This window comes from Fomitopsis serialis, assembly GCF_022376445.1.
Source record: "Fomitopsis serialis strain Sig1Antser10 chromosome Unknown B0H18scaffold_75, whole genome shotgun sequence".
Classification (NCBI taxonomy): domain Eukaryota; kingdom Fungi; phylum Basidiomycota; class Agaricomycetes; order Polyporales; family Fomitopsidaceae; genus Fomitopsis; species Fomitopsis serialis.
The window spans coordinates 118605-138984 of NW_025955035.1; the positions used below are offsets into that span (position 1 = coordinate 118605).

Below are 20380 nucleotides of genomic sequence, written 5' to 3' on the forward strand. Positions count from 1 at the left end.
ACCCCACACTTCTGTTGCGTGGGCATGTGATACCCGGTCCTTGGCAGCGACGCGATCCTCAGACCGTTTTCTATGTAGTTGACCACCATGTGCGCGGTCTGGCTCACCTCTGCTCGCACACGGGTCGTCATGCTTGTGCGGTCGACACCAGCCATCTAACCAGCTTGGCGAGACACCCACATAACGTCCTCTCGCCTTCCCCGACTCGGAAGACCCGGTAGCAGAGGCGGCAGCAGTACCGGAGCAGTACTTTGGCTCTTCCTCAGCAGGACGCGTCGTAGCGGACCTTCATGAGTGTATGCAAGGTGTATGTATGTATACGAGCCTTCGAGACCGTTGGTCATGTTTGTAGGTTAAATAACACTCCGCATACCGGGCGCCGGGCAAGCAGCGGCGTGAGTAAAGCTGCCCGACTTGCCAGCTTATGCATGAAGGCAGGCCTGTAAGGCGAACAGGTAAGTAGCCCATATTTTTCTTTCGAACGCGAAGATGATGGCTCTGGCTACCGTATTGCCAAACTGTCCTGTCAATGCTGATCAGGACAGAAGCGATGATTTTCTGACAGACTATAGTATTCGAAGCAGTCGCAATTATCTTGATACTTCAGCTCGCTGCGGCTGCCGTCCGGTGCTTGCCCGATACCATCCTCGGTCCCATCCCGAGCTTCGGATGACATACATGTCCTCCAAGGCACCCCCTCGTCCATCCCATACTTATACAGCATGAGATCGCCCAAACCGAACCACGATTGAATTCCCAATCAACTTCCAACGATGTCGACGTTGACTCGGCATCTCTTCATCTTATGGGCCCCGTTTTCGAGATCCCCAGGTACTACAGGGCGATGGGCTTCCTCCCGCTCCGCACACAGAGCTACTCTGGACCCCCTCATCGCGTCTGGCACCATTAGTGCGTTGTCGATGACCCACGATCTGCGACGCCCGGCCAGTGCTGACGCTCCCCGCAGAACTCGCCGGCCCAGTGCTCAGCCCCGAGGCAGACCTCTCCAAGCCGCACGTAGAGCTGGAAAAGTTCGGCACCGTGCTCGTCTACCAGGGCGAGACTCTCGAGAGCGTGCGCAAGCTCGTGGAGACGGACCCGTTCTATACTGAGGGGGTGGTGAGTCGTGTCTTCCACCTCGGTGGTACGCGCGGAAGTGCTGACGACTGACTTTCGCGTCCTTGCTCCAGTGGGATAGGGACAGACTTCAGCTGCACCCGATGGTGAACGTAGCGTAGGGCTACACAAGTCGCGTTACGGCGGGATAGCCTCATCCGTGTATACCGCATGCCATTCAGCTTCAGTAACAACTTGGCAACAACATGTGTTGCTCCCGCGTCATTCGTCCGCTTCACCACCAAGTTTTGGTGCACGTTGCGGAGCTAAGTGAGCTTCGGGCTCGGAGGGGACGCGACCGTTTGCAGCAACAACGAAACCCGAGCAGTCCATCTGTTACAACCGGCGTACAGGCGCCGACACACACGCGCTGACCGTGACACAAAATAGGTTCAGCAAGCGAGACCCACGAAGTCCACGACCATCATCGCGGAACGAGCACGGATGTCTGCGACCCGCCACCTGTATGTCTTCACTGCGCCGTACAAGACGAGCGACCCAGAGGCGATGAAGCGCCAGGATGTGCACCACCCGGCGCACATCCAGAGCCTCATGGGCTTGTTGAAAGAGGGGACAGTCCGTGAGTATATCGTCTGCTGCCTGCCTGTGATGTGCTCTCGCTAATGAGATGGCATTGGCGTCGTCAGAGACCGGCGGGCCTATGCTCAGCTCGGACTCGAACCCCGCCGGGCCGCCCTCGGAGCAGAAACGGGTTGGCGTGTTCGTCCTGTTCCGCGCGGAGAGCATCGAGCAGGTCAGGGAGATCGTCGAAACGGACTTGTTCTACACGGAGGTTATTGTAAGTGTGCTGCGAACTGTCCTGTGGATTGGTTGCTGACGAGAGCGAACCGCTTTGACAGTGGTTGAAGGAGGAGATCCGCATCAACCCTGTGCTTGCCGCGGGTCCGGCGTTGATATGAAGTACCGTTTAACGGGATATGCGCGCTCTGTGGCGAGAGAAAAGAGAAATTCGAATGTAGGAAGTAGTAAGTACATATGTACATGCGATGACGATGGCACGCGACCAGGACTGCAGGCGCGTTGCCATATTCGTGCATCGCATATGGTCTACCGTCTGCGCAATTAATGTACGAGGAGAATCAACTCGACGACTCGGACGAGATGGCTGGAACGCGCCCACGTGACGTTCATTTAAATGACGCGAGTTCAAGTCGTCGATTCGTCCGCGTCCGCTGCGCAGGTTTCACCGGTCAACCGGTCACCTCTGCTACGAACGGTTCTCCGGACTCCCCAACCGTCTCCGAGTCCGGGGCTGACTCAGTTCCCCCGTGTGTACGGAAGCCTGAGGTGGTAGACCATCTGACATAACCTAAGTACAAGCGCCGACCGCATGCATATATAGTCTCAGAACCACTAGGTTCACCAGGCAGATTCCCATTGCCGAAAGTCCACCCTCATCACCACAGAAGAGCGATGTCCGCGACCCGCCACCTGTACGTTTTCACCGCACCCTACAAGACGGAAGACCCAGAGGCGATGAAGCGCCGCGCCCAGCACCGCCCGGCGCACGTCCAGAGGCTCACGGGGATGTGGGACGACGGGACGGTCCGTGAGTAACGTAGCGCACTTGCTCGGGACGCATTCCCGCTGACAGGAAGTGTACTGGATGCACCAGAACTTGGAGGGCCTATGCTCAGCTCGGACTCGAACCCGGCTGGACCGCCCTCGGACCTGAAAGCGATCTCCTCATTCATCATCTTCCGCGCGGAGAGCATCGAGAAGGTCAGGGAGATCGTCGAGTCTGACCTGTTCTACACCGAGGACATCGTGAGTGCTGCCAATATGCTATATTGCGAGTGGACTGCTGACGGGTGCTGTTTGATATTACTAGTGGGTCAAGGAGGAGATCCGCATCAATCCCATTTTGGCTGCGGGTCCGGCGTTGAAATGAACGATGATACAACAGGATATACATACATATGAGAAGAAGCCTAGTGATATAAGTACATGTACCGGCGAAGACGATCATGAATGCCCTCGAATTCGAGTCGTAGGCACCGCGCCCATGTGATGATCATTGAACGCGCCGCGGCCGCAGACCCGGCGCTTTCTGTGCACGGCGACGTCGCCACGATACGAGTCTGCCGAGTCGCTCTCCGCGATTTCACAGGGTGCGCAGGAGACGGGAGAGATGGCATACAACAGCGGATACATGAACGTATGAGCGGTGTACAACATCTATCGCGAACAACATTAACCTATCAAGTGTACTTTTGTGACTCGAGGGGGTGCCGACAAACAAATGTATAGTAGTGCGTACGTGTGTAAAGGTCCTCGATAGGGTCGTGGAACGGGGGAAGACGAGTGTAACAGGAGAGCCGCCGTGGAACAAAGAGGACCGAACGGCGAGCGAGAGTACAAAGCGAACGAAACGAAGCCAATAAAATAGAACTAAAAGAGCGCGAACCGTCCATCGACACAGGGAAGCGCGATCGTAACCTAACCTATCATATCACCATCATGATGCCTCTGCGGCATCCATCTCCGTCGTCCTCTTTCACCGAGGGGTCATGGAAGCGGCTGGCCCTTGAAGAACCTCACCAGCGCAGCGCCGACCTCTTTCGCGTGCGTGATCGTGATGTCGTGCCCACCACCTTCGATCGTGAGCAGCTGTGCGCTCGGGACGAGGGTCCGCACGCGCTTCGACGTGCGGTAGGGGACGACCGTGTCTGACGTGCCCTGCAGCCGCACATATATCAGCAGATGCCCATAGGCGATCGCGGGAGAGGGGAAAGATAATGACCACTCACCCAGACAAGGAGGACGCTCGGCGTTTTATATTTGTCAGCTCGCCGCCCGAGCGCTGCGTATGCGGGCGCGAGGCTCCGCACGGGCCCATCCCGGAGGGAAGAGGCCACGGCGGCGTTGAACCCAGGGAGGTACGCCGACTGGAGTCTTACAAGCTCTGCGATGGGATCATCGGTTGGGTGGCTGTTTGCAAGGTACCTGATGTACAGCTGCGTCGAAGGTAAGGAAGACTTAGGAGGAGGGAAGAAGGAAGGGACGTACGCGGACGGGCCAGCTTGCCGTGAACAGCTGCATAAGCGGCGAGGAGAGGAATCGGGTTGTCCGCGAGAGGTCGGTCGGGTTGAGCAGCCCTGTCGGCGCGACGAGCGCGACCTTGTCAGACACGAGGTGGGGGAACTGGGCGCTGAACGCTGCAGCGACCCCTCCACCCTAATCAAATTGAGTGAGATAGCGGAATGCGTGCTTGAGGGAGCATGCGTACCATGGAGACGCCCGCAATGTGCGCCTTATCCCACCCGACGTGTTGCATGAGCAGCGCGAGCTGCGTCGTGTATAGGCCATTATCGTACGTTGTCTGCGGCGCGTCGGAGTAGCCGCGGCCGTAAAGATCTGCGAGACAGAAGTGTGAGCAGTCAGAGAGGATACTAGTGGCGGGGCGAGATATTGACCGTAGAGCAGTACGCGGAACCCATTTTGGGCCAATTGAGGTGCAACGTCTTTCCAGATGATAGACGGCACGGAAAGGCCATGAATGAGAACAACCTGGGTGCATGTCATGCTTTGCTAGGGCGCGCAAGGTGGAGAGCACTCACTCGTTGTCCCTTCTCTGGCCCTGTGAGCCAATAGCGGACCTATCGAAGCGCATGAGCTTAGATCGCACGACCCTCGATCGGTCGGCTCACCGCGCCCTGCGGAAAGTGGACATATGCGCCACCGTCATAGAAAGTCTCCGGATATATCTGCCAGCTCGGCGACTCTTTCGGAAGGGTGGCGAGCGATGGGTGGACTGCCGGGGTGGTTGTGGCGAGTGGGAACGCAGTGAGGAGGTAGCCGAGAAAGACGGCTGCGGGGAGGACGAGCAGGAACCACTGGAACGCAGAGGACGGGGGCATGGAGATCAGGGCGGGGGAGATGAAGCGGGGGCGGACGATCGCATGTGTAGGAGGCGGCTGGGAGACACGAAACAGGCCATTCGCCGCTCGCTCCTCCAGCGCGTTCGTCGCGCGCCGGACGCGTCCCACGTGACGGCCTCGATCGTCCCTCGCGTAAGCCCAGTCTAGGCTTCCCCGGCGTAGTAGACACTCCCATCCCAGCTTTGCTTCTTGTACCACGACGACTGCCTCCCAAAAGTCTACAACAAAGCGGTAGGTCTGCGCGAACGACGTATCGAAGGCATCTGCACCGCCGACTGCACGTCTGTACAGGTATAATATTGACAAGTGTTTCAGTCAGCGAGCGGTGTGGCGCGCAAACGCACGGACATCAGCTTACTCAGGCTACTATCAGAGGGTAAGCTTTCCTTGCGAAAATCCTCTGAGCGGATAATGCTTACAGAACTTCCCAGATATACATTTTGGTACACTCGGGCGAACAGCCATCTGAGCCAACGACCTCTAGTGTTCCCAAAAGGAAGTCTGTCTGTAGACGCCGGTCGCACGGAAATGGTCCCATCACGTGGTCGCTTCGCGTGAAGGAGGGCGACGGCGTTGTTGTTGGCTGTTTGTCTCCCGGGGTGCTTTCTTCCTCGCCACCGCGCCGCACGGCTTACGAGAACTGTCCTCCCTGCCCACGGCGCGCTGTGCACCATGCAGGCCGCCGATGGCCCCGCCCTCGACCTCTCAGACATCATGCACACCATGTCTCCCTCGCCCGCCCCCAGACCGCCGCACTTCCCTCCGAAACGCAGGTGCCTCTACCTGATGCGCAACTACAACCTCCTCATGGCAACGGCGTGTTCGCACTCGAACAGGGTGGGGCAGCTGTCATACATGTCTACGATGCACAAGGCGTACCCTCAACTCCGGAACCGCTGGATCGGCCTGAGCTGGACGCCATGAGACAGCGTGTACAGCACCTCGGACTTACAGGGCCTAGTCCGAGTCGAGATGCGACACCACTGGAGAGAGAACTCGCAACCATGGTACGTGTCGTACGCTGCGATACGCTTCGCTCTGACTTAACTGTATCCTGGTGCCTTAGGTCTTGCGCTTGACCTCCGATGCCGTCCTCCAACCATCCCCCTCGCAGTTAGCCTCCCAAGCTGAGACTATAGCTACTCTTAACCTCCAGCGCCATTTACTGCTTCACGGTCGAGAGGAAGAGCGCGCGCTGTGGGATGTCGAGCGTCAAGGCTGGGATCGCACCGCGGAGGCCCTCCTCCGCCAGCGGCGCGATACCAAGGGCGTCGCGGAAAAGGACCACGTGAGTGCATAGTGCATATGTCGATGGCTTGCAGGTCTGTGTGTATATCCTCATTTTCTCGTCCTCGGGTTCCTATGTAGCTATCACAGACAGGTCTCTACCGGTGATCACATTCGCAACCCGGCTACTCACGCGGAAGCCCTTTGTGAATGTGTTCTGCATCTCCTATGCGCGTAGAACTGCTATGCAAAGGTTGTTGTACAAGGCGCCCCCGGGAAGACTGAAGAAGTTGCCGAAGGCACATGTCCTCTTCGTAGAATTAGCAACTTCTTGCACTTCCGTGGCTCCCAGTTGTGCTGAACGCGATCACTCTGTTCCACCGGACACCACAGACCATGTTCTGTCAACCTGTACTAACTTCATCGTCATAGGAAGCTGAGCGTTCACTCGCCCGACTACGAGATGAGAACTCTGCTCTGCGTCATAAGGTATGTTGCTAGAATGTTGTCATATCTATTGAGCTGATGGACATGTCTTTTCCTGAAATCTCAACTCCTTCGACGTGCTTTGTGACTGCTGTTTTGCCCTCGGCTGGTCTCTGGGTATAGCTTTCTGATACCAACACCCGCCTGTCCGCGCTGGAATCCGAGCTTTCTCGTCTGCGCCCCTTGCTTGCGGTACAGTCTGAGTTCCTCCGGGACCCAGACGTCCTTCAGCATGCTACCCTGTTGGACTTCACAGCGCCAAATGACAACTCCGATCCCAAGAAGGCTAGAAAGTCCACTCACCGCGTCAAGAAGGAGGATGTCCTTGCTGCAGCTCCGCAGACTCAAGGACTAGATGCGAATGCTGAGCTAGTTGTCGGGCGGGATGCGATAGACATCGTTCCAGACATGATTACTCCAAGTGCCCGTGTGGATGGACAATCGACTGGCGAGACGGGCGTGAGGCCGCAAGACCTGACCATTGCCCCGGAAGACACACAAGGCGCAGGTCCTTCGCGACGACGACTCGATTCTACGGGCGACGTATTTGTGCCTCCGTCCCAGCCGAGCATGCCATCTGCGCTGAAAGCGTCAAGTTCCAAGCACGTAGAGAAGCACGCGAAGAAGAGCAAGGACAAGCGGGCGCGGTTCAAGGCTCCCGGCCCGCGCGCACCCTTACTCACCGACGCGCGGGCCGAGTGTATCCTCACGGCGGCGCGCAAGATCGGGCGCGTCCGTGCGGGCATTGCCGCTGGCCTGGTGAGGGGGCGTGAGCGCGAGGAGCGGCGGGCAGAAGCAGCGAAGAAGGCACGGAGGAGGCACAACGTACTTCGGGCGTCGTGCTCGGGAACCACCCTGACTGGCAGGGTACGTGGGTCCCCAGTGAGGGAGAGGCGGGGCCATCGAACTACCAGAGCGCTGTGGCGGGTCCGAGTGCCGGTACCAGTACGACTGCGACACAGGCTAGGGGCGTGGGTGTTCAGCATATGCACCCGTCGGGGCCATACCAGCTCACGGCGACTCCGCCGCAGATGCGTGTCGCTCCTGGATCTGTGCCTGCGCATCCGTACCCCATGCCGGGATTCGTGTATATGCAGGCAGTACCTAGTCCGCCGGGTGGACGAGCGGTGCCGCACAGGTGCCGCAGGGAACAGCCATGATGGTGCCAGTGTGGCCGATGCCGGGACGCCGCCCGCGGGAGGCAGCAGTCTCAAGCGCCGGGTCCTCCCCAGGGGCGTGGAGGCCACGCCCAGACGCAGGGGAGATCGCCAGTAAAGAACGGGCGTGCGCAGGGCCACCGGCTACGCCGTTGGATTCGTTGTTGAGCGCTGCGACTGCTGCGCGGACTTTGATGGTGGACGAAGACTACGATGGGGACGGGGATGGAGTTGGGGGTGGGGCTGGCGATGAGACGAGAAGGAAGAGGAGGAGCTGCCGAGCGTGAAGAGGTCGCCGAGGAGACGGTCCGCTGCTTCTGCCTCTGCCTTAGACAGGCCGGTACCGAAGAAACGGAAAGTAGGTGCGTCGGGTTCGGCGGGCAGCACTGCCTCGACGCGAGGTACCACGGGAAGGACGAGGAGGCAAACCAGAGCCGCACTCGCGCAACAAGCCAGGAGCCACAGGAGCAGACGCTGCCCCGTCCGCCGCCTGACCGGAAAGGCAAGGGTAAACAACGCGAAAATCCGGTACTTCCACCGCCAGCGCAGACAAAGGGTAAGGGGAAAGCGACCGCCAATGGCGAAGTGCCCAACTCACCCAGCTAGCCCCTACACCCGCGCCTATCACGAGAGTCAGGAGCGCGTTGGACGTGCTCGCAGATCAGGCAGCTCAGATGCCGACGAGCAGACCGGGAAGTCGGAGACAGAGCGCGGAGCCGGACCGGGACAAGGAGAGGCGGCGGGCGGGCCCTGGACCGTCCGCGATGTCGAAGATGCAGACGGGCGAGACGTTGGCGGTGGAGGAACCGGAAGACCCTGGGCCTGAAGAGGAGGAAGGCGTCAGTGATGCAGATGCTGAGGGAGACGTGGACGCGGACATTGATGCAGACGCGGACGCAGAAGGCAGCGAGATGACGACGTCGTGGCGGCAGATGTCGAAGCTGCGAAGGGGCATACCGAGGCAACGGAGGAACGAACACAGCCAGGCGCTCTGCAGCACCCAGTCTCAATCCCAACGCCGTCGGGGACAACTCCGACGATGTCGACGAGGACTCGACAGATTGAACCCATCGACGTTGGCTCGACTCCCTCTACCCATGCGCAAACATCCAGACGCACTGACGTGTCAATGGACACCGGTGCAGACGGACCATAACATGTAACCGTCTCGAATGCAGTCGACGCGACGCGTGCCTGCGTAAATTGGTGCCTCAATCCCTCGTCAATAAAGTCCGTCATGCCATATATCTTATTTGCTTATTATCTGCTCTGTATGTAGTCGGTCGTCTGTCCTGGGACTCTCTGCGTCCTTCACGTTGTAATACAACTTCTGTATGTGCCTCAGGTTCTACTGTTCAACTTTATAAGTGCATCTAAATATGTGCCATAACCCTGCATTCCTCCTGGAGTGTTTCTACGCTGTCAGATAGCGCGCGAGCAACCATCCTCAGCACTGCAGACGGGTACTTGTCGCGGGCTGTCACCAGCACGTGACCGCGTCACAGCCCATGGCCTCCATCACGCGTCGCAAGCGCTTGCCTGTTAACCTCGACTTGTCGCATGCGCTTCGAGAGCAAGATATGTCGAAGGTGACTGGTGTCTCAACCACTTCTAATGTGCTCAAACGACGACACCAAAGTCCCTCCACCATTGACGGTAGGTAAGTCATCTTCGTGAGGACTGGTATTCCACCACATCGACGCGACGCGCACACATAGTGATGTCGACAGGAAAAGTAGTTTGAAGAGGAGGCGTGTCGACAGCTCAGGCTGGTGAGTGGTGAAAAATCCTCGTCTGAGTTGACGTGTCCACTAACCATCGTGAATCTTAGTATGGGAGTCGAGAACGACTCTGAATCCACGGACGAGAGCGTGCCCCAGCTATTCAGTATGCTGGACCTCGCGCAACTGAATTCGCCAGAAGACATCGAAACTAGATTTAGCACGATTGCATCTGCTCTACTAAACGACTACCGGCTCTCGGTGGCTACTGAACACGGCAAGACCGAGTACGACTTCATGGAGATCGAGTTCTACCTCTACCGACCTGGCTGCCATGCAGACCCATTCACGCACCGATCGCACGAACAGCAATATGCTGGGCAATGGTAGATGCTCTGTAAATCGGCCTGCATTGTCTAACCGATTATGCCATAGGTACTTCCACCGTGCACCGCGACGATCGGGAAATGAACAGCCTTCACAGGCGCAGGGCAGCGGCTACAGAGGAGGGACGCGGAAAGGACTCGACCTCACGATTGGCGTGTCCCCTGACGGCCCATTAAGAAACCTACCTGAAGGTAGTGCGGAACGCGACGCGACGCGTACGGAGAGCACGCAAACGCGGGGAGGCATTCTGCTGCGGACGTTACGACGCGTATCAGACCAGAAGGTCTTCTCTGGTCCGTCTCTCCTCGTTGACGAGATCCTGCGCGCAAGTCGCGCCAAGTCTGTCGCGGAACTGGTCACCGCTAGGTTGCGTGGGGATATATCAGCGTTCTCCATCTCGGTTGGAGGGGCTGTGGGCAGCGCACCCCCCGTCACGGTTCCCGCTGCTACGAATGCTCATCTACGGCTGATGCGCATTCAACCTAATCGGGGCCGCTTCAAACCGCGTATCTTCCAGTCGCCACGGATTGGCCTTGATCTCTCGAACCCTGATATTCCGAAGGAGAATCCTCATTACCACTCCAGAGTCCAATTCGTCGCGAAGCACTATCGGTACTTCGTCCATCCGCATCTTCTGACGGCCAACGGTCGCGGCCAGACGTTCCTGGGTGTATATTTGCAGTGTACTGCTCAGCCGCAGTTCGATGACGACGACGAGATCATTGAGGAGGTCGCGCGTCTGACCGGTCTGAAGGTGCAGACGGCTAGGAACTACCTAGCAGAGTACCGATGGGGACTGGAACAAGGCCAGCTGAAGGCGTTCCTTGGGACCGCCGGGAAGGGTGCCTCTGCTGCGCCGGCTACGTTCTTGCGGATGATGGGCACTCTGGCGAAGCTCGATTCGCAACAACAGGCATAGCTGCAACGCACCGTCGAGGCGTAGATCGATCCAACCAGGTCGTGTGGTCGTACCAAAGTCGTACTCTACGCGTGCACGCTGGTGTTAGATGCATGGTGATCAATATGACGGACAATTTCTCTTCGTCTCCAGAGCTGATGGGAGACTACGCTTGGACTACGCAGTGTTCGCCGTGACGACCCGACGCTGCGCCCCCAGGTAAGTTATATTATTGTAAACACGCCTCGACCGTCACATCAGGAGATGCGGTAGAAGTCGAACTCTTAGAAGGGTGTAAAGGAGGTAGGGTCTCCTGTCGCATGAGGCCCATCCGTGATGCCCCGAAGCACTTTGATGAGGCTGTGTATGCGACGACGGGCCTGTCTGCAGCAGTGAGCCGATGGCGACCTAGCTTGGGTGATTCTTAGGTGAGTTGGAACTGGGACGGTGGCACAGTGATGTTGTGGGGAGGGCTTCCCGTAGCTCGTGAACGAAAGGTATGAGACGTGCAATCCCTGCGAATGCAACAGGGGACTACTTAGCCCTGACTTTAGCCTGAGGGCCGGGATGTTGGCATCTTTCCGACACTTTGCGCATGCGCTTGATGAAGGTGCTCCACAGGACTGCGTCCCGAGCTCTCTATGCGTCCTGTGAGACTCTCTGTCTTGTACAAGTTAGCAATCTAGAGCAGATCGGCTCGGGATGCGCATTGGACTATTGGATCGATCATTTTGCTGTGTATCGACAGTCCGCATCAACCTTCTGAGACGACTGCAACGGTCGGGTAGACGTCTGTTTGTAGCAAAGGGGCACGCTGAGGGCACATTGGTTGTTGTATGTGCGTCTGGAAGAGTGCCGTCAGGGGGCGGTGGACCGAGACAGACTCTGAAAGTCTGAAGAGGAGGAGGAGGGCATCCATTTGGTGCCACAATGTGACGATGGAGCTCTCGCGTCGGATGCCGACGATCTCGATCGAGACGATGATGGCCGTTGCTGCGACGCTAACCACTTGTGTCACCCCCCATCATGCCCCAACAGGTCTTACATATAACGGCCGCACACCAACAGCCCTCAAGACAACACACCGCCGGACGCGTACCTTCTCTGCTGGACAGATGGTCATTCCTCGTTAAGCCCGCGCACACCCAAAAGCCGACTCCTGCTATCGTACTGGCACCCTTTAATCCGCTACTCTACTGAACAGCTCTACTGCATCCAACCTTCGTCCCTCTCTTCATTATTCCGTTTCTACACACCGCTAATCTGCACCACTCATGCCGTCCTATCTAGAACCACTGTCGCCCATCTCGCCGCTGTGCAAATCCCTCGTCGGTTTGCCATGGGCCACGCCTGACTGTCAAGAATCAGAGTCAGCGTGTCGCGCTGCTGCTCCTCTACCTCGTCTGCCCACGCGTCCTCAAAATGCCCGTGCGTCATGTCCATCTGCATTGCGCGGGCCCCGCGCACCGTGCCGTTCACGCGTGGTCTCCAACGAGAATCAGCGGCCGTGTAGCTACAGCCGCGTTCTGTCCACTGTGGTTCGCCCTCTGCCTGCACCTCCGCCATGCCCGTCCACTTCCACACGCCGGTGCACGTATCGTCCACTCCCGCGGCCACCAAGCCCACCCGCCCCTCCGCCCCCAAGTCCGGTCCTTCAGGTCGACAGGGGCTTCGAGCACGAACTGCGTCTGTCGCAGAAGCACGTCCTCCGGCTTGCTATCCCCGACTCGCCTGAGCTGGGGCTTATTATCGTCTCACCTCTCACGGACACATCATCAGACCTGTCCGGGCCGTCGCTTAGCAGAACTGTCGGGACGGATTCCCCGTGCGTAGACGAGACAGGAGGTGGATGGTTGCGTACGAGCCACTTGACAATCGACATCTCAACGACCCACACTCCCGCGTATTGATACCGATACCAACGCGAAGGGGCAAAGGCCACTCCCGGACAAAGTCGTTCCCTCAGCGCATTGCACCGCGCACCACGCTGTCCTCTCTCCTATAGAAAAATACTATGACGAAGCCCCCGTTGTGCTCAGGCAGGTCGGCAGCAATCGCTCGCGTCGCCCGTCGAACGAGGCGGATGAGGGCCCGCCCAGCCCGCCGCGGAAGTGCAGCCACGCTCGTATCGCGTCGGACCTGTCGAAGAAGTTGAAGCGGTACAGCTGCAAGTGGATCAGGGAGAAGAGTGGGAGGCGGTGGGTCGAGGAGGACTATGGGACGGTGCTGCAGAAGTTGAGGCGGTTGAAATGATGTGTCTCAGTGCGTATAGAGCGTGTTTCGCGTTGTGGACCGCGGAGCTGATTGGGTCGTTGCTTCACGTTAGGTAGAGCAGACGAAACAAAACCTATGGACCTGTCGCCGTGGGCGACGTATATCCAAGTTCGACGAATATCTCTGTAACTGATGACGTTAGGTCCACGGATTGCTATCAATTGTCATGATGTTCTCCTTGCAATATCGTCATCCGCTAACCCTGCTAGCAAGTTTCCCTCCTATCCCATGTATCAAGAAGAAGATTGGGGTGACCGCGCCACGTCCACAGCTGCCCACAAATCTGCCGCGGTGGCTTTTGCCATCGCAGCTTCATCCCACCCGTGCGTGAGGAAAGCGTCGAGTGTGTGCATGTTGGAGATCAGGATTGCTTTGGCGACGTGCGCGTCGTCGATGGTCTCCCTGTCGTGTTCGTCGGCTGTGCCGTCGATATGACCGTACAGCTTGAGCGCAACCAGGATGGCACGCATGCGGACTTTCCACTCGCGGACGTTTGACATGTCTTTTTGAGCTGCTGCGACTCCGGTATGATAGGTATATGAATCGATCTCATACTGTGGTTGTCTGACGGTCACGGCGTCGTTAGGCATTGCTTCCTAGCACTGCGAGTGGGTCGCCACAACTGACCTCTGGCAAACAAGCAGCTGAAGATCGCGATTGCAAAGCGCCAGAGTTAGGTGCGGAGGGTTGTTTAGCAGGAGTGGGCTGATTCGTTGACAGAATTGGCAGGGCGCCGTTCGACCAATGTGTATCGCATAGGACCCAGGTCGTGTCATATGACCCGACGATTCTACGTTCAACCATCTACACGTTCCAAAGATGATACAGCGACGCTGTGAGTATCGATATTCTTACGCGTCCCCTGTTCTCCGCCGGAATCTACTGGTGGCATTGATGATGCCTGCAGCCTTCAATACCATGGCTGTCCCATGGAAGTCACGAGGCACTGTATGTCCTCCCTTAGAGAGAGGGAGCTTACTTAGTGCGTTTAAGAGAATGGTGGCATGTCGCGAAATAATGCAAAGTTTCCTGTGAGCAGTGGTCGTAAGTACGCGCAACAAGAGACACGGCAATTTGCATTACTGTACCAGATTGCATCACCGGTTCAGCGTCCGCGGTATCCTTGACTCTCGAGCCTGCGCCAAATCTCCCTCGCGTTCATGCGTTCTATCTCCAGCCCATCCGCACAAATAGGAAACACCGTCTGCGTTATTCTCTCCATGTTGAGAATGAGTATGGTCCTCGCCACGTCGTGCCCTTCGTGTTCTTCGTCGCACGGTCCATCGAAATCGTAGACTGTGTATGCTTTCATAATGGCGCTGATGCGGGCCCGCCACTCCAGGTAGTTTGACCCTGTTGCGTTGAGTCGCTGAGACTCAGGGAGAATCATGGGCACGTTCGGACTCCAACCTCGCTTCCTGTATGTAGATGCGCTGTTGCCCATCCTGTGTCGGGCTACGCATCTCGTTTGGTAAGTTGCTCGTTGTACTCAGTTGATACCCGAGCAGACTCACTTCACTGTGCTGGCGTTTCCAGGAACGTGCGGGTCAATACAACTACTAACCTGAATGCAGACGGAATACCTGTACTTCAAGGTCAGTCACCCAACCGAGTACTTAATGTGACACTCACAGGGGCTGTACTTTTCAAGCACTAGTACTTTAGCCTGACAGAGGCTGCCAAGTGAACCTGAGCAGGGGGCCGCTCGACTGCAGCTCGCCAGCGACTCTCAGCGACTCCGCAACACATGCTGAACTCAATCACAGTCACACGATCAACTGACTGTGTGGTGACGTAGGGTGACGTCCGCCTATATAAGCTATTGGGACGACTTGGCCGACGAGTGACTACAAAATGTCAGAGCATACACTGCCAACTGGGACATGGCGGCATAGACATTGCCGCATGCGCATGAGTGAGTCAACGTTAATCATTGCTCGAGGTCAACTGCGTCTTTGCATCCTAGAACATTGAGTCCATTCCATCGCATTCAACGTAACCAACTATTACACCCCAGCCACTCCTATGGAAGCTGCCAGGCGTGGAGGAGCTCGAATTCGCCGGAAGATACCTTTGCTCGAGATGGTTCCAGATCTCCTGTGCAGTCATGCCTTCAAGCTTTACTACATCCTGCTTCGTAGCAATGTAAGCTATCGGATTGAGCACCGTATTGTGCTCCTCTATATTGAGGAGGAGGATGGCCTTTGCCGCGATATCGATTCAAGTTGTGAACGGCCCTGTCCGAATGAGATAGTATTCTGGATCTGCTGCCGTCAACCTGGTCCCACAGCTTGTGGAGACGCAGTAGGGCACCGACGTGCATCCTCCAGCTGGTATAGTTACTGCCGGCGCTCTTGAGATGACGAGACTCAGGAAGCAGGACCGGAACTCCTTGCTGCAGATATTGGTCCATGTCGTGAGACGGTGCCTGTATCTGGTATAGACATGGACGGTGAGTACTTGGCCCCGATGTAGACGACATGATCCTTCACCAATTCCAGTAGATTTGGACTTCCTAGCCCACGTCATCAGTACTACAGCCCAAGTTAAGCGCGCCGGGTGAACTACTCACTAATCGAACCCAGTGTCGATGCAGCGCGTACTTATCTCCAGTTGTCTCGCCAATGGACTGATGTTGTTATGTCTGTGTGACAACGTCCAATGCCGCTCGCCAATAATGAGGCTCAGTCGATGTGCCGTTTGAGCGGTGTCGTGAAGGAGGGCTGGTGGCGACTTGGGGAGCTTCATAACAGGTACTAGCCCGTCTTTATATCTCGTGGACTAGCGCACATCGCCCTGTCCGTCCGATGCTGATCTTTACATCGCCTTCTGAGTTCTCACACCATCCCAGGCTTCTCAATCTGATAAGCAACATACAGCTCCCCGCAGTCGCTGCGTCCCAAGACCCAGCGCAGGTTACCGGCTGCACGGACTAGCCTCAGTAAGTACTACGCTTGACGGAATAGTCTAGGTACAGGTGTGTCAAGTTGCTCTCGCGATCATACTTTGGCATCGAGCGAAACACCGTAGAAGTTGCCTGCCGCATGTGAGGCAAGGCGCTGCTGATAAACTGAACTCAAACTATGTGGGTCATGCCGCTCAGCTAGTGGTCGCTTCGATGTATACCTATCTTCGCTACCTTCTTATCAAGGTTGGTCTTTGCTATCCGAGAAGATCATCGAAATGGCTAGCCAACAGAGGCCGCTATACTGTAAGCTACCATCTGCAGAAGTTGGCTGTGATGGGGCGACCCGAGTCACCCGACGCGTCTCACTGCGGACAAACCGCGTTGTGCGAAGCGCTCACATGGTACTTACATTGTAAGGGCGTGTATATTTTTACGGCTCTAAGTCGGAGCTCCTAACATAGAGAATGGGATTCCTTTGTTCGGCCTAACATTTTGAATGTTCCTAGAATCGGGAATGTAAGTGTTATGTTCTTCCTATGTTCCGAAATCGTGCCATGTTCTAGGAATGTACTTCCCATGTTAGGGAAGTTCACTTGATGGCTTACTAATATACACGCCCTTGCAATGTTAGGCCTATGTAAGCGCCTCGCACAATCCGGGTTGTCCGCAGTGTCTGCGACGTGTGTCCGATGGTCACGTGTGCGCGTCGCTGTTGTGGATCTGGACTCGGGTTCCTCTTTGACGTGTACATGCTCTATGATTTCGCTCATAATGAGGTACACTCGGTCGAGGTCATTGCGTCGACAAAGATACTACACAAAACGGGTTCACGAGGCCAAGAGAGGAATGGGCAGCCGACATCTTATGATCATAGGTGCGTGACTGAGTAGTACTTGGAGGTCATATACACTCAAATGACGGAGGGGAACCGTAGCGATTGGCGGTATGTACAACCGGTACGGTCATCTTTCGCACTGCTGGCGAGGTGAGACCCTCCATTGTGCCGGTGCGCGTTGGATGTGATTGCCTCTCTACACTGGCATGCGATTGCTACCGCAGGGCCTGGCAGTACCCGTATCTCATGTTTCAGTGTCGGGCTCTTCTGTTATGGTGTGATCATCTCGTCGTTTCTATGCGATCGCAGCTGGAGCGCTGCCGCATACTGAAATTATTGCTCTTGAAGTCCGAATTGTTGCACTACAGAAGCGAGATGGCCTTGTACATACCGGTGTCGGGCAGCTTTGTCGTGACTGGCGCTCGCTTCGTCTCTCCGGCCTTTGGTACTCACGCTAGGTATCACGTTGAATTGGAATTTGGCCGTTGTCACTGTCATCTGACGAGTCACTCCAAAGCTTGAGCGTTCATGAACGTTCATTGACGGCTTCCCCGCGTTTGCGCACCGGACGTTCGCCAACGTTCTCTTCGTACAGCGGTCGAGCCCGCAGCGGGCGTACCCGCACGTGGGCGTACTGAGGGTGGTTCGTGTGGGTACTCATGTTCTACGTATTGGCCGTCTTGGTGATCGAGTTGTCCATCAACTGGGCGGACGAGAGTTTGCTGAATGCAATGTATGCGTATGATACCGTTTCATGTGAATGTACGCGCGTCGATGCTGAACTCCAATTGCTCTGCAGCCTTGAACGTAACTGCGTCCCTGCTGGCAGTGGCCTTCCATCGTGCGGGATTCGGTGCGGCCGTACACGTTGTCAACACCGTACTCCTTACCGGCGCCCGCACTGTAACGAGCAGCTACTTCTACGCGAGCTCACGCATGCTAATCTCACTTGCTCGCAACGGGCATGCTCCTCGTGTGTCCGGGTGGATCACGGGGCTGACAGTACCTGGACTAATGTGAGTCCGAAAGTCATATAGTGTTACTTTGACAAGACTCGCTGCGTAGAATGTGGTGGCGACTTATGTCGGTCCGCGCCGTACGGCGGACTGCTCTGGCTCCTCGGGCGCAGGCGTTTCGTATTGTCGGACGAGGTTGACCTCGATATGGATGTTGTATGGGGTCTGGGCGAGAGTCGACAGATTCGTAAGGAGGCTGCAGAACAGGAGCTAAGGGAACTAGTCGAGAAGGATGCCAAGGGCGTGCAGCAAACGTTCAGACGGCTCCGAACGTACCTTTAAAGATACGATGAGATTGACACTGACTACGGCTCTCATTCAGGAGATAAATGTATGACATATTGCTATGGCTACCTTGTTGTGAAGTCACACTGCTTGCGTCTGCGCCGCACCCATGTCACGGGGCATGCGAGCACCTGCCGGTGGTGGGTTTTTGGTTCGGAACTCTTTCGCCATCTCATGCCAAGGCACCCAAAGAACGTTGTCGTGCGTGTTCACCCATTCGATGAAGCGTTCGATCATGAGCAAGATGTGCGGATGACTGAGTATGGTCGAGCATTATGGTATCAGTCAGGTTGGGCTCGGGAAAGACATTCTGCTCACCCGCTAACGTCTGGGTGGATGGTGATCGGGAAGATGAACTCCTCTTCCTCGCGATATAGGTATGTGAACATGTCCTTCCAGATATTCTCAACATCCCGGGGGTCCTGCTATCCAGACGGTGAGACGAGACGTCGCGCTATGCAAGCGTGAATGTCACTTACCCAGCCATGCATGTTTGGCATGGATTTGACGAACCTAGGCACAGGACGAGTTCAAGAGAGGCAACACTTAGCCGAAGAACACGTACATCAAGGGTTCCATATCATCAAGGTACCTTCGAGGTAAAAGTCGTAAATAACTCATCGGGGGACGTTGTGCAAGACACACCAGTTTGCTGGCAGCTCCACCATCCCGGTAGGCTTGCCCCGTATCAAAGGCTTCATCCACGTCTCCGCCTTTGCGCTGTGATTGATCTTAGTCCAGGTGTCTTCGTCACGCAGATAATACGCCTGCGAACTGTGTGATTCACATTAGTACGGATCACACTTGGTTCCTTGCGGGAACGCACTCGCGCGCCATATGTGAGTGATCTAGTGAGAGGACTTCAGTCAGCCCGAATATTGCGGCGGAGAGTAGCATGCTTACCCCATTCGACGCCCTTCTCGAGCAATAGCTCGGTGACAGCTGCAGTCATCTCACACCATGGAGCGACATAGCCTTTCGGAGGGATATCATTATTGAACTTTGTGAGTAGCTCGAATGTGTGGTCGAGGATGTCCTTTTGCTGCTCGAGAGTGAGCGCGGTAGGATTCTGAAAGCCGGTTTTGACTGATGCAACTCGTGATCTCTGGCATGTGCGATGCAGGGTATACCTCATGCGAATAACCGTGGAGCCCTCTGACCAACAAGCATCAGAACCGGCACACGAAAACACAATGCTAAGTAGCCGACATTTCATGTCCTGCGTCTCTGATCATTGCCACTTGCTCGGGAAAGGTCTCCAAGCTATGCCCTAAAAAAACTAACATCAGATCCCAATAAGCTTCACGAACCCGATGCGTCAATATACACCTGGTATGTTGAATGTCTGCTTCATGTCGTACTTTTTGAACAGCGTGAGCAGGCGAGGGACACCGACTTCGCCCGCGTACAAGCCCTAAGCGTATCTCGTCGCTCAGCACATCCGAGTCCAGCCACGGTAAAGCACACACTCGTGATATGTCTGTCACAGAGTCCTCGCCGCCGTACGATCCCAGCCTCATCGGTATCAGTCTAAGCTTCTCGACCGCTGGGTATTGAAATGAAAGCAGCTCACCATCCAGCCACAGCATCGATGTCCACGCCAAACCCAATGAGTACCCTACGAACCATCAGTGCAATGGTAAAGCCTGCCGTTGAGGTAGTAGGAGCAGGTACTCGCGGACTTGACTTCCGCATGCAAGGCGCATGACCTGGTACCGACTCCGACGGAGAGCCATTCGGTGGGATTGAATTAATTGGACTGTCGTAACACGGGAAGCTCAAAATAGGTTCTATCGTCCGAAGACGAGTACAACGGCGGCAGTAGCGCAACGGAAGCCTATGGGCGCCTACCGTATGATCTCTGAACTTCCCGGATATTTGTACGAGACTGACCATCGGCGTTCCGCAGACGCGAAGGTCTCAACCAGCGGGTCGAAGCGCAAAAATTACATATTGGGTGGAGGACCATTCTGAACAATCGACAGACGTGGCCAATCCACGCCAGTGTAGTCGGACGAGGTGATTGCGAGATTCCTCATTGGAAAGACCAATCGAAATCGCTTGTGCAGGAGGCTATATATGCCTCTAAGACGCTCTCCGTGCCACCAGGGCCAACCAGGGCACATACGCTAGGTATGCTCACGCAAGGTTCGTGCCAAACGTTGAGG

General features: G+C 56.2%; 10 protein-coding genes across 10 annotated transcripts; 8 read left to right on the forward strand and 2 right to left on the reverse strand.

Annotated features, from left to right (window-relative positions):
- Positions 1-620: 620 nt before the first annotated feature.
- On the forward strand, positions 621-1371 carry B0H18DRAFT_625805 (uncharacterized protein). Its single transcript, XM_048038833.1, has 3 exons — positions 621-909; positions 968-1119; positions 1191-1371. Exons 1-3 carry the CDS (start codon positions 774-776, stop codon positions 1236-1238), a joined length of 336 nt encoding a protein of 111 aa, XP_047889746.1. The 5' UTR covers positions 621-773; the 3' UTR covers positions 1239-1371.
- Positions 1372-1651: 280 nt separating this feature from the next.
- Positions 1652-2225, forward strand: B0H18DRAFT_1026804 (uncharacterized protein). Its single transcript, XM_048029836.1, has 3 exons — positions 1652-1696; positions 1764-1915; positions 1977-2225. The coding sequence occupies exons 1-3, from the start codon at positions 1669-1671 to the stop codon at positions 2034-2036; spliced, it is 240 nt and encodes a 79-aa protein (XP_047889747.1). The 5' UTR covers positions 1652-1668; the 3' UTR covers positions 2037-2225.
- Positions 2226-2507: 282 nt separating this feature from the next.
- On the forward strand, positions 2508-3198 carry B0H18DRAFT_1026807 (uncharacterized protein). The gene is made up of 3 exons (XM_048029837.1): positions 2508-2686; positions 2753-2904; positions 2969-3198. The coding sequence occupies exons 1-3, from the start codon at positions 2551-2553 to the stop codon at positions 3026-3028; spliced, it is 348 nt and encodes a 115-aa protein (XP_047889748.1). The 5' UTR covers positions 2508-2550; the 3' UTR covers positions 3029-3198.
- On the reverse strand, positions 3199-5462 carry B0H18DRAFT_1026810 (alpha/beta-hydrolase). The gene is made up of 10 exons (XM_048029838.1): positions 5438-5462; positions 5377-5384; positions 5034-5301; positions 4788-4948; positions 4698-4736; positions 4554-4647; positions 4367-4494; positions 4147-4314; positions 3888-4094; positions 3199-3816 (listed from the first exon to the last, which is right to left on the reverse strand). Exons 3-10 carry the CDS (start codon positions 5191-5193, stop codon positions 3646-3648), a joined length of 1128 nt encoding a protein of 375 aa, XP_047889749.1. The 5' UTR covers positions 5194-5301; positions 5377-5384; positions 5438-5462; the 3' UTR covers positions 3199-3645.
- Positions 5463-5841: 379 nt separating this feature from the next.
- Positions 5842-6404, forward strand: B0H18DRAFT_625905 (uncharacterized protein). The gene is made up of 2 exons (XM_048038835.1): positions 5842-6025; positions 6085-6404. The coding sequence occupies exons 1-2, from the start codon at positions 5939-5941 to the stop codon at positions 6316-6318; spliced, it is 321 nt and encodes a 106-aa protein (XP_047889750.1). The 5' UTR covers positions 5842-5938; the 3' UTR covers positions 6319-6404.
- A 539-nt stretch (positions 6405-6943) lies between these two features.
- Positions 6944-8311, forward strand: B0H18DRAFT_625894 (uncharacterized protein). The gene is made up of 2 exons (XM_048038834.1): positions 6944-8194; positions 8248-8311. Exon 1 carries the CDS (start codon positions 7140-7142, stop codon positions 8004-8006), a length of 867 nt encoding a protein of 288 aa, XP_047889751.1. The 5' UTR covers positions 6944-7139; the 3' UTR covers positions 8007-8194; positions 8248-8311.
- A 1409-nt stretch (positions 8312-9720) lies between these two features.
- Positions 9721-11028, forward strand: B0H18DRAFT_937053 (uncharacterized protein; the record flags this gene model as incomplete). Its single annotated transcript, XM_048041814.1, has 3 exons — positions 9721-9995; positions 10045-10152; positions 10192-11028. 3 exons carry the CDS (start codon positions 9721-9723, stop codon positions 10913-10915), a joined length of 1107 nt encoding a protein of 368 aa, XP_047889752.1. The 3' UTR covers positions 10916-11028.
- Positions 11029-12458: 1430 nt separating this feature from the next.
- Positions 12459-13147, forward strand: B0H18DRAFT_1122357 (uncharacterized protein; the record flags this gene model as incomplete). The annotated part of the gene is made up of 3 exons (XM_048034503.1): positions 12459-12488; positions 12553-12719; positions 12946-13147. 3 exons carry the CDS (start codon positions 12459-12461, stop codon positions 13145-13147), a joined length of 399 nt encoding a protein of 132 aa, XP_047889753.1.
- Positions 13148-17426: 4279 nt separating this feature from the next.
- On the forward strand, positions 17427-18120 carry B0H18DRAFT_626133 (uncharacterized protein). The gene has a single exon (XM_048038837.1). The coding sequence runs from the start codon at positions 17571-17573 to the stop codon at positions 17946-17948; it is 378 nt and encodes a 125-aa protein (XP_047889754.1). The 5' UTR covers positions 17427-17570; the 3' UTR covers positions 17949-18120.
- A 173-nt stretch (positions 18121-18293) lies between these two features.
- B0H18DRAFT_881620 (uncharacterized protein) lies at positions 18294-19841 on the reverse strand (the record flags this gene model as incomplete). The annotated part of the gene is made up of 12 exons (XM_048040853.1): positions 18294-18468; positions 18531-18637; positions 18692-18725; positions 18778-18804; positions 18858-18986; positions 19039-19060; positions 19116-19281; positions 19343-19367; positions 19422-19482; positions 19542-19626; positions 19682-19727; positions 19786-19841. 12 exons carry the CDS (start codon positions 19839-19841, stop codon positions 18294-18296), a joined length of 933 nt encoding a protein of 310 aa, XP_047889755.1.
- Between the last annotated feature and the right edge of the window lie 539 nt (positions 19842-20380).

Bases quoted from the DNA above. Each gene is read 5' to 3' on its own strand.
- B0H18DRAFT_625905 (XM_048038835.1), top strand. From the start codon at position 5,939: ATGAGACAGCGTGTACAGCACCTCGGACTTACAGGGCCTAGTCCGAGT. The intron at 6,026-6,084 runs GTACGTGTCGTA...CTGGTGCCTTAG, and splicing joins AGAGAGAACTCGCAACCATG to GTCTTGCGCTTGACCTCCGA.
- B0H18DRAFT_1026804 (XM_048029836.1), top strand. From the start codon at position 1,669: ATGGGCTTGTTGAAAGAGGGGACAGTCC. The intron at 1,697-1,763 runs GTGAGTATATCG...TGGCGTCGTCAG, and splicing joins GTTGAAAGAGGGGACAGTCC to AGACCGGCGGGCCTATGCTC. The intron at 1,916-1,976 runs GTAAGTGTGCTG...CCGCTTTGACAG, and splicing joins TGTTCTACACGGAGGTTATT to TGGTTGAAGGAGGAGATCCG.
- B0H18DRAFT_1026810 (XM_048029838.1), bottom strand. From the start codon at position 5,193: ATGGGAGTGTCTACTACGCCGGGGAAGCCTAGACTGGGCTTACGCGAG. The intron at 4,737-4,787 runs GTGAGCCGACCG...GCGCTTCGATAG, and splicing joins TCCACTTTCCGCAGGGCGCG to GTCCGCTATTGGCTCACAGG. The intron at 4,315-4,366 runs GTACGCATGCTC...CAATTTGATTAG, and splicing joins ACATTGCGGGCGTCTCCATG to GGTGGAGGGGTCGCTGCAGC.
- B0H18DRAFT_625894 (XM_048038834.1), top strand. From the start codon at position 7,140: ATGATTACTCCAAGTGCCCGTGTGGATGGACAATCGACTGGCGAGACG.
- B0H18DRAFT_625805 (XM_048038833.1), top strand. From the start codon at position 774: ATGTCGACGTTGACTCGGCATCTCTTCATCTTATGGGCCCCGTTTTCG. The intron at 910-967 runs GTGCGTTGTCGA...CGCTCCCCGCAG, and splicing joins CATCGCGTCTGGCACCATTA to AACTCGCCGGCCCAGTGCTC. The intron at 1,120-1,190 runs GTGAGTCGTGTC...TCCTTGCTCCAG, and splicing joins CGTTCTATACTGAGGGGGTG to TGGGATAGGGACAGACTTCA.
- B0H18DRAFT_626133 (XM_048038837.1), top strand. From the start codon at position 17,571: ATGTTCTACGTATTGGCCGTCTTGGTGATCGAGTTGTCCATCAACTGG.
- B0H18DRAFT_1026807 (XM_048029837.1), top strand. From the start codon at position 2,551: ATGTCCGCGACCCGCCACCTGTACGTTTTCACCGCACCCTACAAGACG. The intron at 2,687-2,752 runs GTGAGTAACGTA...TGGATGCACCAG, and splicing joins GTGGGACGACGGGACGGTCC to AACTTGGAGGGCCTATGCTC. The intron at 2,905-2,968 runs GTGAGTGCTGCC...TGATATTACTAG, and splicing joins TGTTCTACACCGAGGACATC to TGGGTCAAGGAGGAGATCCG.